Source organism: Taeniopygia guttata, chromosome 3, assembly GCF_048771995.1.
Source record: "Taeniopygia guttata chromosome 3, bTaeGut7.mat, whole genome shotgun sequence".
Taxonomy (NCBI): Eukaryota; Metazoa; Chordata; class Aves; order Passeriformes; family Estrildidae; genus Taeniopygia; species Taeniopygia guttata.
The window spans coordinates 113,548,813-113,564,843 of NC_133027.1; the positions used below are offsets into that span (position 1 = coordinate 113,548,813).

Sequence of the window (16,031 nt, forward strand, 5' to 3'; positions counted from 1 at the left end):
CTCACACACTCACCACATAATCCAGGTAACCAAGACCATTGTTGCCTCATTGAATGAGTTAAAGAAGCGAATCAGATCTTCCCCCTCTGGGCCAAGCTTTTTCAGTGCCACTCCTAAAACCAGAGCAAACATCACCAGTCCCAGGATGTTCATCCCTCTGATCTCAGTACCAATAGGGACCTGCACAAACAAAAAAAAGGTGGCCTGTTACATGCGAGAATAGGACAAAACCTAACAAAAGGGTCACCTCATTTTGTTGCTGTCTGAAGCAGAACCTATTTTGGAAAGGTAGAGCCTGTTTTGTTGAAGGGAATCCAGGAGATCTGGATGCAGTTCAGGTACAAACCTCCCTAATTATGAGCTGGGATGGATTCACTGAGAAGGAAAGGGCCTGCTACTACCTCCCCATGTGCCCTTCAATACAATAGTTGTGTTCTCAGTGACCTGAACAAGAAAACTCTCCAGTTTACTCAGGACTTTAGTGCAATGATGATACCAAGGTGAAAACCATAAGAAAACAACCAATGTTATGAAAAAGGAGGGGAGAAAGGCAGAGAAAGGCAGCAAACTGTGGCAACCTACTCCTTCATCTGTCCACGTCAGCTGTGGGAGATAGGGAACAGAAGAGAGATACCTGTTCCCCTTCTCAGAAATCTGTCACTGCCTGGGAAAAGAGGATAAAAACAGGATCCACCTATCGACAAAATCTAGTCTACCCACAGGTCTGCTCTGTTAGTCCTTCATGGTTCGCTTCTCAGAGACAGCCAGAGCTCTCTTTGGCAATGCAGTATCATAGAACTGAATGAGTACTCTTGTGGCTCCATAAAAATATAATTGTTTTGACAAAGTGGGTTTTTTTCTCTCCAACTTGGCAGTACAAACATGTCAAATTGTTGTTTTATTTGGAAGAACTTCTATAACAGATGAAGTTTGTGTAAAAGTTTTGGCCTTTTGGCTAGTTTAAGTGGACACTAGCTCAACACAAGGAAAGAAAAATACATTCTGAGCTAAAAGTTTGAAATGAGTATTGACTAAAGAACTCAGGATACTGATCTCCTAAATCTGATAAAACCAGCCTGCTTAAGATTGATGTTTTTTCTGGAAGTACACTGCTGAACTGGACTGTCTCTCAATGGCAGGTGGAAACAAAGTCCTGCACAGAAAGGGACAAAATGTAAATTATACACAAAAGCAGGAAGGTTAAACTGCTGTTAAGATAAGTGTTTTTTACAAAAAGTGAAGGTGCTGGCATTTTTTATTCACTAGGTAAAAAAAATTAGATATGGAATCTGCAATTTTTATGGTGGTTGGTTGTTCAGGGCTAAGCTGCTCTGATATTATTTGATTCCTGATTGAAAGAACTGAAAACATGGACAGATATTAAGCATGAGGCAAAGTGTATCTGCAGAGATGTCTGAGGAAACATGCTGTCACACACACTAACACTTTTCTGTCTGGATAGTTTTGGCTATATTCTGTTTTTTCTGACTGAAAGCTCTAAACTCTTCTGTGGTTAGAAAAGTTAAGACAAAACAAATGACCCCCTCCTATTAATTAAACAAATCATCTGTGTACACAGGATGTTATTTTGTAATATGTATCATTTTATACTGGGTTCATTTGACACAGGGGTAATATGAGAAGTTCAGCTGGAACAGAATTTTATCATAATAAGCCCAAACCATTCCTTAAAAAAAAAAAAAGTCCCAAAAAGAGTGAATACTCTTTTGTTTTGGTTCCTATTTTGAGAAAAAAAATTGTATAAAACTTTGCTATGGAACAGAAATTGTGTTTCAATGCTTTAAAAGCCCAGCATTCTGACCTGGATGTTGCTGGGAGAGAAACTGTACTCTCCAGAATGAGAATACATGGTCTTCTTTCACCCTTGGAGAGGTCTCTGTCCACCTTGCTCCCAGCACTGCGCTAACTGCTGCTGCTGCTCTCCAAGTGCTCACACTCACCAGCACTTCAAGCCTAGAATTTGTGATCTGGGGACCTCCTGACCTCTTGGTGACCAGAAGATGACTGTGTGTGCCACTGCCAAAAGCTTGTGAGCTCTCTCCTTCTATTCACTGCCAGGCCTTGCTCTCCCCTTGTCTCTCTCTCACATATTTCTTTACAACACACAACACTCACCACACCTCCCAACACTGCAGATGTAGGCAGAAGATGCACCACTTGCCTAGAGCAATTAATTTATTGCAAGAAATTCCTCCCTGCAAATCCAGGGGACGATCTGCAGCATTCAGGGAATTCCACCTCCTTGCGACACCACTCGGAATGAGCCCAGCAGAAAATCTTCAGCGGAAGATCCTCACAATCCCAGCCTCTAAAACTGGCAGATGCTGAACAGCCTTTTTGTACTCTCACACAAGAGTGCATCACCCCAAAGGGGCAGCCAAACCAAGCAGCATTGTGGACACCAAACAAAAACAGCTTTAATGAGAACTTTGTTCCTGGACAAACTATGGGACACGTTATTGTTTGCCTGAAATTATGCATTCTCTTAGGAAGAGTCATGGAGCTCTTCTGGTCCTTGAATCTCTCTGAAGATCCCATTGTTTTTTAGCTCTTGAAACAAAATGCTTATCAAGGAAACAACTGCTGACATTGAACAGTCCCAGTAGTAGGTGGCTGAAAAGAAAATGCAGCCATGTGATGTGAGGAAGAGGAGCAACCACTGGTTTGTGTATTTTTACTCCTGTCCAAAGAGGAACTGAGGCCCTCCAGGCTCCCTGTGCTGCAGATGGTAAAGTGAGATAGTCTGTGCCCCAGGAAGTCTTGCTGCCAAAGAGACAGAGAGGATGTAGCCATAAAAGCTGGATAAACATGAGGTGAGCATGTGAAACAACAAAAAAGGACATGGCTGAGCAAACAAGTACGTGTCCCACTATTCACCTCATCAGTGAAAGAAGACAGAGCCTAGTAACCAGTGGGGGGGAAAATATAATCAATGGAAATTTTTGATCTACACTATTCATATGGAAAGTTGAAGGAAAATATTTCCCCTCTTCAAATATTCTGCTGATGAAAGAAAAAAGTAGACAGGAATATGATCTTATTCCTCTGGAAACAAACTTCTGTCACTATGATATCCAAAAATCATACTCTTCTTTCCAAACTTAATCCTCATCTATCCATAAATACTATGGTCAGACCAGTACTAAAACTGATCTAACAAAAACTGAGATGATGCTCTCTTTTTATTTGTTCTGTTCTTCCCTAGAGACAGTAGGGCGTCTTCTGGAATTAAAGAAGGTCAGTCTGGTTTTGCTCCAACAACTTCAAAAAAGGTTTTGGAAAAGTAATAGCAGAAATAACCTTTACATCATCACACCTGTTGGCAAAAACAGACAGCAGTGGCATATTCAGAATATTTTTTCTGATGTTACATCAAACAGGAGACTGATAAGAAGGAAAAAGAGAGGGGAAAAATGAAAAAAAATAATGTTGCATTTTAAAGGGCCAAAAGATGCATTCTTATCTCTTAAGGAAAAGTGGTGGTGTTGAACAAGCATTAAAAAAGTACTTGACAGCCAGCACTCTGTTCAAGGGATATGGTTAGCCTTAATCCATGCCTGGTTGCTACGGAGCCCATATCAAACCTGACAGTGCAGATAAATAAAAGACTTACTCCCTTTTCACTTACCCTTGCTTAAATGTCAAATAACTCAGCACTCTGCAACAACACAGAATGTTCACAAACACTGTTCTGCATCACCTCCTCACACACCATGCAAGGGGAGGAAAAGGTAATGAAGCCAATGCTTCCTGTGCTCAGGGATAGGCTCCAGAGTCCTTCTGGGTGAGCATAAACTGCTTTTTCCTCAATGGTTTTACAATCCTGTGGGCAAACCCCAGCTGAGCCCTTCCATGACAAATGCAAACATTACAAGTCTCTTGCCCTAGGGGAATTCAAATCATATTAAAAATGCAATAACCTAACATCTGATACTGAGCTCAGACAGCCAGAATGAGTCTGAGGAAGAGAAAACCACCTTGAAAGTAACTTCTCAGACCAGTCTCCCAAAAATCCCATGGCAGCACATGAGACATTTTATTTGGAGCAAGGTGACACCTTGCAGGCTGGGACCCTGGATCTGTTTCACAGCATGCTGCTTGTAAAACAACAGTAATTATTGCTGGGCATGCAACATGCTGGCTCTGGCAAATAATAAACATGTTTGATAGCCCTGTCTGCAGGAGAAATGACACTTGGTGGGATACAGAGCATCTCTGGAAGTCCTACCAGCTACATATGGAAGATACCACTCTCTACTTTGCCTACACCTGCACACTGGTTTCTTTATGAAACCATTGTAACAGTAGCCTAATTACAATGGTCTGCCTGTAATTTTTACTCCTTTTTACTGCTTCAAACAAAATTTCAGCAGTGAGAAAAAATTCTCAACCCAAGAAATCTTTTTTTCCTTTTAGAGCCTTGGGTAGAGGGAAAAAAATCTCATTTTCTCCAAACTCTCAATGAAGAGGAGTAAGGTTTAAGGGGCATACTCAGCCAGTTTGACTGCTATTTAGTTCCAAGTCTACAGAAAGTTATTTGGAAACATTAGGTAGACTGACTAAAATTTAGATCAAGTGAGACCAGGTCTAAGAAAGCATGGCCTAAAAAAATAAAGTGTCAAGGGTCACATCAGTTGAGCTCAACTCTCCTCTTAACCACAGCTTTCTGTTGTGGCTGTAGGTACTCATTCAGCTTGTGTGTGTCTCAGTTCCAGGCAAATAAAAGTACTTGTTTCTTTCTCAAGACTGCTGGAAAGGATTAAAGGCTGTGAAGTAGTCAAATATTACTGACAACAATTTGTTTAAAATCTAAGAAATGACCTTACCTTTTCCAATGTGATATTTCCCAAGGTTGTGTTCCTGAGCAGCATCTGATAATCTGTTGCATACTGCAGGTAAGAAAAAAAAACCATAACCAAACAAAAATGGTGAGGCAGGCATTAAAATTGTCAGCAAAATACCTAAAATCTAGGGCAACAATTTACTTTGATAAACAAACTAGACACCTCACAAAAGCAGGGCACTTATTTGGGCTTGTTTTCTTTAAATATAAAAGGAGGGAAGGAAAAGCTTCTGTCCTTGTCAATTCCCTGTGACAACAGCAGCACAGAGGAAAAGAGGACTGCTTTATTTCATCCCTGAACACACACAACCCTGACACTAGAGGCATCACAAAATATCCTTTTAGTGTTATTTTTGTACTGCTTCTGGTTTTACTCGTGGAATATTGACTTGTACAGTATTATATATTCATGCAAAATGGAATTTGATTTTAAGAATTTGCCCTTGGTTTTGATACAAAAGCAAACCCACCATGAAGGCAAAAGCTATTATTTTGCTCCTGTATCATAAAGAATCACTCTTCCCCATGACAGTGTTCTCAACACTCTCTATCCTGACATATAAAAATGGCATTGTGAACTTAATGAAAATCTTTTTGGAGCCCTACAGCTCCTATCCACCAGTTTAAACCACAGTATGTTCTGGTGCCAGTTATCATCCCACCACACAGTCTCTGTTGGAAGAGAAACCAGGCTGAGTAATGAATCCAGCAAGGGAAACAATGAAAAATACTGAATAAAACCATCAGGCAACAGGTAATGCTTACACACAGGAGCCTAAAGGTCTTCAGCCTTGTCTGTTTTGAGCCCAGCTCTAAACTACATAGCCAAAGGATTCTAAGCTAGGATTCTCCTGCAAAATGGCAAGCAGCCTGGCACAGGATTGCCACTGCTGCCCACCATGGCACCCAAAGTTTAAATAATGTTTCTGGTGAAGGTAGAAAAGATGGCCTTTGAATATGCTTTTGTTTGAGGAATATTTTTCAAATAATTTGCCATGGAAGTTGTATGTCTGACTATATCATGTACTTTTAAAAACTCTACCTTCTGTAATAAATTAACCTCTGGTATTTTCTACACCATCTTTCTAGTCCTCTTCCAATAAAAGAGCCTGTGCACTGTAGCTCATCTCCAAAATCCACACAGATCTTACCGTTTCGAAAGCTGCAGCAACAAGATTTGCAGGAAACAGGTTTCTGTAAAAGACAAACAAGAAAATGAAATATGTCATGGAGAACTTGTTAAATTAATGCACCAGTGTATCTCACTCTGTCAGAAACAGAATGCCTTTTTCAAAGGCAAGCACATTGGCACGGGTGAAGTGTGTAGCACAGAAGATTCTCGGGCAGCATGGAGCTTGCTGTGTGTCCAGAAGTGTGGATGCCATCTTCCTGGGCTCACACCAAAGAGATGGCACATGCTTGCTGCCACACCTCACCTTTTGGGCAGGGCCACCAGAGGCAATCACACACAATGCTGGTTATCCACACCCACTGCCCAGTGGCTACGAAAATGGTTCAGCCACACCAGCTGCAGCACCAGCTTATGGCCTCCAGTGTCAGGCAGGTTTTTAACATTGCTCATGTGGTTACACTTCACTCACAGCATCAACATAAAGGACAATCCTATCAGCAAAATCCACTTATGAGACTGGCTTAACTCTTCAGCACAGCAAGGCCAGCTTCCCTGATCACCAAGGCAGAGCAGAATAGCATCACAGGGCAGACTTCTCTGCAAGGGCTTGGACAACACAGATGGAAAGCACAGGCAGCTCCTACAGAACATCTGAATCCAGCAGTGCCTTCACACAGAAATGCCACTCTAGCACCAGGTTAGCACAGAGAGGACAGCATGCAAAGTGCTGTACACTCTTTCTGACCATCCACTCTTTCTGGCAAACATTAAACCAGGCTGTGGTCATTCCACAAATGGTATGGAACATGCAAATCCAAACCAGAGCAAGAAAAGGAGCAGCATAGTCAAATCTCTGAAAGCAAAAGGGAGATTAAAATGTGGCCCAAATAAGGACTTTGCCCTCTTTGGTTGCATGGCTCTGTTCTGCCACACAGGGAGTTTTCCCACAGCCTTGACAACAACTTCATCAAACACCTCTCTGTTGGAAAATACCTCTGCCTCTCTCTCCCCCTGATGCCCTACAAGTGTATTAAGAGGATTGTTGCAAGAATAATTTGTCTTCTGGAGTCTACATTCCACCAAGCATGAAAGAAACAGCAACTTTTTCTCCTCAAAAGTTGACAATACAGCTGTCTGTGTGAAAGCAGGAGAGCAAGCTCTCACTCAGCAAAGACACTCAAGAATTGGTCAAATAAGATCAATGGAACAGTAAACGGTGCATCAGTTCTTGCACAGCTGGAACTCTCTGGTGGATGAAAACCTTGAGTAAAGTAAAAGCAAACTTGCTTTTATCAGGAGTAAAATATCACATATACAAATGGGCTCATGCTGTTGGGAAAAGAAGGCTATTTCTTTTCAGCTTTTCATAGCAGGATGATTACTTTTCTTAAAAAAAGAACTGACTGGACTTTGAAGAAGCTAAGAGATTAAAAAAGACTGAAAACCAACCAGAAATCAATTATTTTTTTTCCTTTAAATCAGCTTTTCCATCCTGATGAAAACAAAACCAAAGGAAGCAATGCTAAAGCCTAAACAACATGGTTCGCCAATGTTTAAATGTGGCCAGGAAACCAAACCCTCCATAATTTGCACAGTATGCCAGGCATGGGCCTCAGTAACTGAATATTAACTTATCTCCAAGCATATACTTAAAGCACATAGTTAAGTGATGCCAGCAACCCTGTTACAGCAAGGCAAGGGGCAGGTTCTTACTTCAAGTGTGAATAGTGCTAAAAAATAACCTAGAGCAGACATTTCATTCCTCCAGCACCCGTCACAGGACTTGACAATTTGCCAAGTAAAAAATTTTGATCTTAAGCAGCTCATAAGGAGTTATATGTTCTGTTCAATCCAACTTCTAAGTACACCTGACTGCAAAATACCAAAACCACATAAAATAATGTTTTGTTCCTCTGTTTCAAATCCCAAAGCTTAAGAACAAAATGTGTCGGGTCATAAAAAGCAATCTACAAACAAAGGGCTTATCTTGGAGGCACGAGGTCTGCACAGACTACACTTATTGCTCACCTAAGATCAGTCAGCATGTGAACTAAATTCAGCTTTAATTACAGGTGGGTCAGATCACAAGTTCTTACCTTTGGATGGATTTGTGTAAGAACACCACCACAGTGCCTGAAAAACGGGGCAAGATGCTGCGTGCTTTGGGGGAGAGAGAAAAGCTGGCTGGTGACCTGCCTGGGCCCATCATGGACTTGTGCCTCCAGGGTTTGCTCCTCACGCCTGCTAAGGTGAAGCTCACCCATCACAGAAACAGACACAGCTCTGTGCCTGTGAGCAGAGGAGCTGCATTGGGAAGTGTAGACATCCCTCCTGTGAGGGTGAACCAACAAACAGGAAAGCTGATGAGCTGGGTAATTGGGCATGCAAATGAAATTTGGGTGTCTGCCACTTGTTTTTTCTGTGAGGAGCAAAGGTTTAGAAGGTTTTTTGAGGGAAATCACCCTGGTATATGCTGGATTGTTGACTGTTTCTGATGCCCCCATGCCCTGTGATAGAGAACACTCTGAAGCAGATGTGCATTATCACAACAACACGGCGCTGGCCAAACCCTGGCTCTGGGTGATAAGGAGCCCAGCTCAGCAGTGTGGGACCAGACAGCCTTGGCCCCAAATGCAGGGAGACAAAACTCACTGCACGTGGCACAAACAGGCCAAAAACACACCATGGCAGGGACAGGTGTGCTGCCTGTACCCCACCTGCTCCCCTCATCTCACTCATCTCACCCCACACACACACAGACCCCAACTCCTTTGTGCCATAAAAGTGAAGCAGGTGGCACAGAGAGGCTTTACTCACCAAGCACCAGGCAAGGAAAGCCTCTCTCTGCCTGCTGCAAGTTGTGCAGACAGCCCCAAAAAAAGCTGTATCAGAAATCCATCTGACAGCTGCCGAGGGGGACAGCTGTGTCCTGGGGCTGAAGCAACAGCTGAGCTGAGCCAGGAAACCTCCATGTAACTGCACTACACACAGGGTGAGAAATCACCCTTCTCAGAGCCTCTTAAAAGAGGAACAAGAAAGGAGCAGCACCAAGGGCAGGTGTTAAGTGTGTATTTCCTGCTTGAATACTGTGCTCATCACACCATCTCCCTATGCACAGCTGGAAAAATGCACCTTTCTTCCTGTGAAAAGCTGCTCCTACCAGTCAAAAACGGGCCATTAATCCCCAGGAAGATCCCACCGTATTTCTGCTGTAATAGAAATCTTAGTTTCTCTTGGGAATCCCAGACAACTAAGGGAATGTGGAGCTGGCAAAGGGAGAAAAGAGGGGCTGTAACTCTCCTCCTTCTCCACTTTGATATTATGGTCAAATTGCTCTCTTCTTTATAGGCCTGTATCTTTCCACCAGCAGGATGAGGATTACACAGGAACTCCTCCACTGTATGTGTAGGGGATTATTATTAACAACTGTTTCTAAATGATTCGTTTGCTACAGCTCTGCAAACAACTTTGTTCTGGCAGCAAAAGCGTGAAGGGAAATCCAGGCAAATGGAATGAAACCCTAAAATACTATGCATTCCTCTTGCATTGCTTCTTACAAAAAGGTTCCACTTCTGAGGCCAAAAACCTTGCTGTTGAAAAACATACTTTTTTGAGGAAGACTACAAAAAAAATATTCTGTGTTGGGTACCTCCAGTTTTCAAGGGTTTTTTCAATGGTACAAGTTCACTTGCAGCAACTTTATTGCCATCTGTGGCAAAATGCCAGAGCCCTGTTCAAATTCCTCCAGTGCCTCTGGTTTTTTTCTGTCCCAAGATTTTCATTCAATATCACACAGCAATTTTCCTCATCTGCTTTTTGATATGTGGATGCACAACACATGCCCTGTACATACTCGTATTTGTGAGTGTGTGCATTTGTTTTTAACACAGAGAAACTAGAAAATGTGTTTACTTATAGCAGATATTTGACACTTTTTTGTCTTAATGGCCCAGTCTGTATTTTTGATGCTTGCAAAATAAAACATAACTGGGGGGGAGTCAGTTGTAAAAGGCAACAAATGAAAGGAGCAGAAATGTTCAGGGGATTACTAAAAAAACCCTGCCAGAGAGTACAAGCACATGAATGAAAACAGTGAGCTCTTCCTACAGAACTCATTCCAGACTCAGAAGACACAAATCAAACTTAAAGAACTAACCATCAGCTTCAAACCCAGAGGTCATCCTGTCTCCTGGTGTAACTGCAGCCGTTGCCTGAACACTTTTTATTCTATTGATGAACTCCAAGGTGGCATCTCCCCCTCCTCTTCTAACAGTCCCATTTTACTGTCTTTCTGCATTGGGATTTCAGAGAGGGCCTTCATGGCTGCTGGTTTTGGGTGACTTACTGGGAAGACCAAGGCTACAAGAACAAGTGCTACTGGAGCAACTGGTGCCAGGAGAGGGTCACTGCCTAAATGGCCCACTCTGGCCACCTGCAAAACACAGCTGATGCTTCTCCCTGTGCTCATGTCTGTCTTCCCTACAGCTCTGAAGACACTTGGAGCAAAGGCATGAGCTTGCTGTGGGTGCTCCCTTTGGCAGCTCAGCTTGTAACACCTGGCAGAGAGACAGAAAGGGCATTGAGAAGCAATAAAATTTAAACTGTTTTTGCAGACTTGCCTGGTAAACTGGGAAACCCAGACCTCACTGCTTGGGGCAGACATGTGGACCTCTGTGCATTCTTCCTATTAAAAAAAAGGGATTACCTCCTTCCCTTCCCAGACTGTTACAACCAGGGTTGGATTAAAAACAGAATTTGTTTCCCCAATGCCAATTTCACAGTTGCAAAACATGTTTTCATCCCAAAATTGGGCAAAGAAAGTCTGTCTCAGATCCTTTTTTCCACTAAAAGAAATTGTAAAATATTATGTTGAAATGTTCCTTTTTTGATGACTGAGATTCTCTACTTAAGACCTTTGTATAAAATGACAGCAAAACATTGACCTCACCGAAAAAAGAAATGCTACAATCACCCTGATGGAAATTTTGACAGGATCAATAGGTTCCTGTGAAACTGTTCAATTTTGTTGAATCAGCAAATACAAATCAGAGCTAGAACAAAACTCTGACCTTATTGAAACATTCAGTCCTGACAATTGCCCATCACAAGTGTTAACAGATCAATAGATTCTTGCAAAACACTTGATCCTGCTGTTTCAACTGCTTTCCAACAAGCTGCAGATGGGCTGTGTGAGCAGGTGGTTGGACTCCCATCCTTGGACTCCCTCTCCCTGGTTACATGCAGGGCACAAGCACAGCCAAGCTGCCTCTCTACAGTGTCACCTTCTCAAGTGGGGGCTGAGCCCCAGAGCCCACCACATCCCAGCCAGCCCCTTCTTCCAGCTGCCAACCACTTCACAATCAAGCTCACAAGCTCTCTTTATTCTCTGTTGCTGTATCTTCTCCACCAAATGAGTAAGGGAAAACCCCAGAAATTCTAAAATTTCTCTCCACTTCCCTCATCTTCTGCTGACAGACTTAAGGAATTCTAAGATGCTGCCTTGAGTTCAGGGAACACCCCACTTTCTGGGTGCCTTTTTTAAAGCAATCAGCCTTGTGGAAGCAGCTGTGAACTTTTGCTGGATCCCCTCCCATGATCACTGCCTTTGGCCATGCTCCTCTTCAGGAATCTCCAAGGAGCTGTCCACACGACACACCTGAGATGAGATGAGCATCTCATCAGCATCCCTGCTTTGGGGCACAAAAGCACCTGATGACAGCTCTGCTGTCCCCACCCCACGTCCTGGGGCAGAGGACAGTGTGCCTAAGCCCTGACTAGACATGCTCAAGGCTTGCTTGCCTCTACACTTGCCAGAAGGGAAACCAGGAGGGTGCTCCAGCACCTCCAGCCAGACAAATCAGACCTGGAGATTACGGTCAATGGACAAAACAAAACAAAACAGAGACAGCCTTTGGGTTCACTGGTGAGTCATCATTCACTTGATACCAAAACCCAAGATAAATCTTTTTTCCAGAGGTTGTTTCTCCATGCCTGGATGCGCATTTGTGGGGAAGCTTTAGACTTGGAAAAGGAAAACCAAGAACTAAGGTGGCCTCCAGACATCATGGCAACAATGAAGAGCAACATCTTGAATCATTAATTAAAAGACTTCCCAAAGGCAGAAGTGACTTGCAGAACCAAATAGTGACACACAGCTGTGATTTCCTCTTTGCTGTTTCTTCCAGGGGTCATGTTTCACATTGGTTTTCAGCGCTGATGGGAGACTCAGTTTACCCATTTGCAACTCATTTTTACCTCTCCTCTGAAACCACACAGCAGGGAAGCCTTGAAGGACGCAGTCAGTCTTGTGCCACAACTGAAAAGTTTTCTTGCATTTAATAGAAATTTTCATGGCTAAATGAGATAAAAGAAGCAAAGAAGAGGATGCTGCAAGACCCACCCACACAAAAAGCAATCATTTTGACCCTCCAGGTCCTATAGAATCAAGGCTTTGTTATCTCAAGATTAATTTACTAAGTTTCATCACAGCAGGGACCAAGTTCAGTGCTCAAACCAAAACACCTACATTTTCAAGAACAGTTGAAAGAATAATATTACACAGAAGAGAGAGAGAGATCTTATTTCCTGAAAATCACATATTCTCTCCATCCCTCAGTCTCTCAGGGATTTGTGCTAAGACTGAACGTTTTAGTGATGGCTATGTCCAAACACAACTTTTCTGGACTGGATTTCACTGTCACTGCTGTAACAACTTGACAGCCCAACAGTGTGGCTGCAACAGCCCTTCCCTGGGGTTCCAGAGAAGATATATTCACAGCCCCACATCCATGCACTGGGGGAAAGTTCCTGTCCCCCCATCTTCTAGAAGGAAATTCCTCTGCAACCCACCCAAGTCTCATCATTATGAGTCCTACTTTGGAATTAGGGACTCAATCCCATCGCCATCATAACCCCTTGGAGGATCAACTCCACACCTGCATTTACAGACCAGACCAAGGAACAGCTGTCTGCTCTGAACTGTAGATCTTACCCACAGCCTGAAGCTCACTGGAACACCCCTGGCCTGTTCCTCAACTCTATCCTACTCCATGCTGCCAGGTGACACAGGGATGTAACACCAGGTACAGCAGCCACGCCAGGATGCACTGGGGCAGCCACCACTACAGCTCTCCCAGGTGTGCCTACTCCTTTTTTTTTTTTTTGGCAATTTTCCTTCACCTCCCTTCCCTAAACAACATATCACCACCACAGCCAGACTACCTACTCTCGTTGTCCTGCTATTCCTTCTTAACATGCTGTCAGGAACTGCTGGTCCTAAATTGTTGGTTCTTGAGAGAGAGAGAGGTGAGCTGAGGACACTGAGTACATGTCTGCCAACGGAACAAACCAGACTTACTTTCTATCCAAAGAGAACATGCTTGTCTGAGGGGGAGAAAAGAAATTAACCTGAATTTATAAATACAGTTCTGGGTTTGGGGTTGTTTTTTTTTTTTTTTTCTTAAGAAAGTCTTTTATCTTTGTTTCTACATCCACTTGTCTAGACAGAGCAAAAACGTATCTCAGCTGAAAAACTGGACTCATAAAAGCAAAGCAAGCAATCAAAAAAAACCAAAAACCCACTCAGTTTTGTAATTACCAGGATATCCACTAAGCTCAACTTTCCAGCCAATTGGCTGTGACACACACAGGTCACCTCCCTTATTCTTGTGTTTGTACCTGGGTGCAAAGCACAAGGAAATGCAGTTGGAAGCCCAACACTCAAAGCACCATCTGGATGCCTGCCTCGTTTGTCTGTGTGCTCCTATCTTATTTTAAAAGCCAGACAGATCTCAACAAGACATGGGCTTTGAGAAAAACAAAAAAGTTGAAGCTTGCAACTTTGCAAGGAGTAAAGATACACTAAAACATTAAATCTGATTAGAAGTGGAAACCTTGTTTCCAGACAGATTTGGGGAATGCAAGTCTTGTCTTTGAAAGATGCAGAGGTAAGAAGGGGAGCTCACGAACCTACAGAGCATCCTCACACTGGACGACGCTTAGGGTATGCCCTCCATGGAATTACAGGGCTGCCTTTCCATGCCCACATCTATGGCAGGGCAGCCTAAGAGGCAGGCAGGCATTTGGGTGAGGATACTGGCTAAAGTGTTGGAGAATTAAAGAAAAAGGTGTGTGTGAGGGATGAGAAGAGCTGCCCAGCCCTGCCCTGCCTGCAGGAGACAGGCAACGACAGGCAGCAGGGCAGGGGAAGGTGCCAGGGAAAGCCTGCCCTGCAGCCGGCACCCAGGAGCCGCTCTCCCTCCAGGCAGAACCAAACACGGGCCTAGGCACCCAGAACTCTGAGCAAGCCTCGACTCATCCTCGCAGCCAGCCAAAATTAAAAACAAAGCGGGGAGAAGCAGAGCACCAAGCACTACACTGACCGGGCTGCGGGTACTTGGGCAGAGAGCCGTGCTTCTGGAGAAGCCAGGATTAGCGTGAGGATGGTAAAATGAAAGAGATAAAGAAGGAGGTTGAAAAGGTGAAAAACGATGGGAAGGTGCAGGAAGATGAGAAGATGAAGGAGGCTGAGAAGGAGGAGGAGGGCTCCGCGGCTGCAGCGTGCAACACTGCCGGGTCTGTCATCATCCTCCGGCGGCGGGAGGGCGGGGGAAGGAGGGCAGCAGGGCGGCCTCACCTGATGAGGTCCAAGAAGGAGTCCACCGTCTCCTTGCTCTTGGGCAGCGCGCCCGGCAGCCCCAGCTGGGTGTTGAGCGCGGAGGCACCGGCACCGGGGCGGATGATGAAGCCGAGGGCGACGGCGAGGCCGGAGGCGAGCAGCGTGGTGCCGAGGAAATAGGCGACCGCGATGCCACCCAGGCGGCCGAGCGAGCGGGTGTCCAGGCTGGCGGCGCCCGACACCAGGCTGCAGACCACGAGCGGCAGGATCACCATGCGCAGCATCCGCAGCAGCAGCTCCCCGGGGAAGGCCAGGTAGGAGACCTGCGCCGGGCCCAGCGCCGCGCCGCGCACCGCGGCGCCCAGCGCCACGCCGGCCACCACCCCCGACACCGTCAGCAGCACCAGCGCGTTGCGCCGCAGGAACGCGCGGCAGCCCCGCAGCCGGGCCCCGCCGCCCCGCCGCTGCTCCGCCGCCGGGCCCTCCGCATGGCCGTTCCGCCCGTGGCCCGCCTTGCCCTCACCCGCTGCCGCCGCCTCCATGCTGCGCCGAACCGCGGCTCCGCGTGTGCCGCTACCGCGCGGCGCTCTGGGCACGGACTGAGCGGCGGGCCCGCCCCGGCCGGGCACGGGAGCAGGAGCGGCGGCGGCTCCGCCCGGGGGAGGGAGCGCGGAGCCCCCGGCCCGCCCCGCGCCCGCCCGGCCCGGGCTGGCTGCGCGCCATGGCCGCCTCAGGGCCGCGCTGCCCCCGCGCCCGCCGTGAGGCCCCTGAGGGTGCTCAGGGCCTCCTCTGTGTCCCCGAGATCACGCGTGTGTCCCCACAGTTTGCACACATCACTGTCGGTGTCACAGAGCTAACAAGTGTCCCCACAGCGTCCACCTTCGTGTCCGTGTGGGTCACACTTGTCCCTCCGTTGTCCTCCCTCAGTATCCCCATTGTTCGCACACACCGCCGTGGTGTCCCCATGTCCTCTCAATCATGTCCCCTCAGTGTCCCAGGGCTCACACGTATGCCCTCTTTTCACGTCCATGTCCCCTCATTGTCCCCCCTCAATACCATCATGATTTGTACACACCCCCTCAGTGTCCCCATAGTTCACACATGGCCCCTCAGTGTCCCTACAGCTCACATATGTCCCCCTCCATGCTCTTGTGGTTCAGTCACATCCCCTCAGTGTGTCCGTGGCTCACCAAGTGTCCCCCTCAGTGTCCCCACGGTTTGCACACATCCCCGTCGGTGCCACAGAGCTAACAAGTGTCCCCACAGCGTCCACCTTCATGTCCGTGTGGGTCACTCTTCTCCCTCCATTGTCCTCCCTCAGTATCCCCATTGTTCGTATACCCTGCCGTAGTGTCCCCACAGTTCACACGTGTCCTCTCAATCACGTCCCCTCAGTGTCCCAGGGCTCACACGTGTGC

The 16,031-nt window shown here is 45.9% G+C and overlaps 1 protein-coding gene across 1 annotated transcript in view; it reads right to left on the minus strand.

Annotated features, from left to right (window-relative positions):
* The window catches only part of SLC1A4 (solute carrier family 1 member 4), a 32,812-nt gene extending 17,495 nt beyond the window's left edge, over positions 1-15,317 (minus strand). Inside the window, exons 1-4 of the mRNA XM_030269265.4 lie at positions 14,632-15,317; positions 6,016-6,058; positions 4,848-4,910; positions 14-180 (exon numbers count right to left, since the gene is read on the minus strand). Of these exons, the coding sequence (XP_030125125.1) occupies positions 14-180; positions 4,848-4,910; positions 6,016-6,058; positions 14,632-15,155 (797 nt within the window). The 5' untranslated portion in view covers positions 15,156-15,317. The remainder of the gene's footprint in view (positions 1-13; positions 181-4,847; positions 4,911-6,015; positions 6,059-14,631) is intronic.
* Between the last annotated feature and the right edge of the window lie 714 nt (positions 15,318-16,031).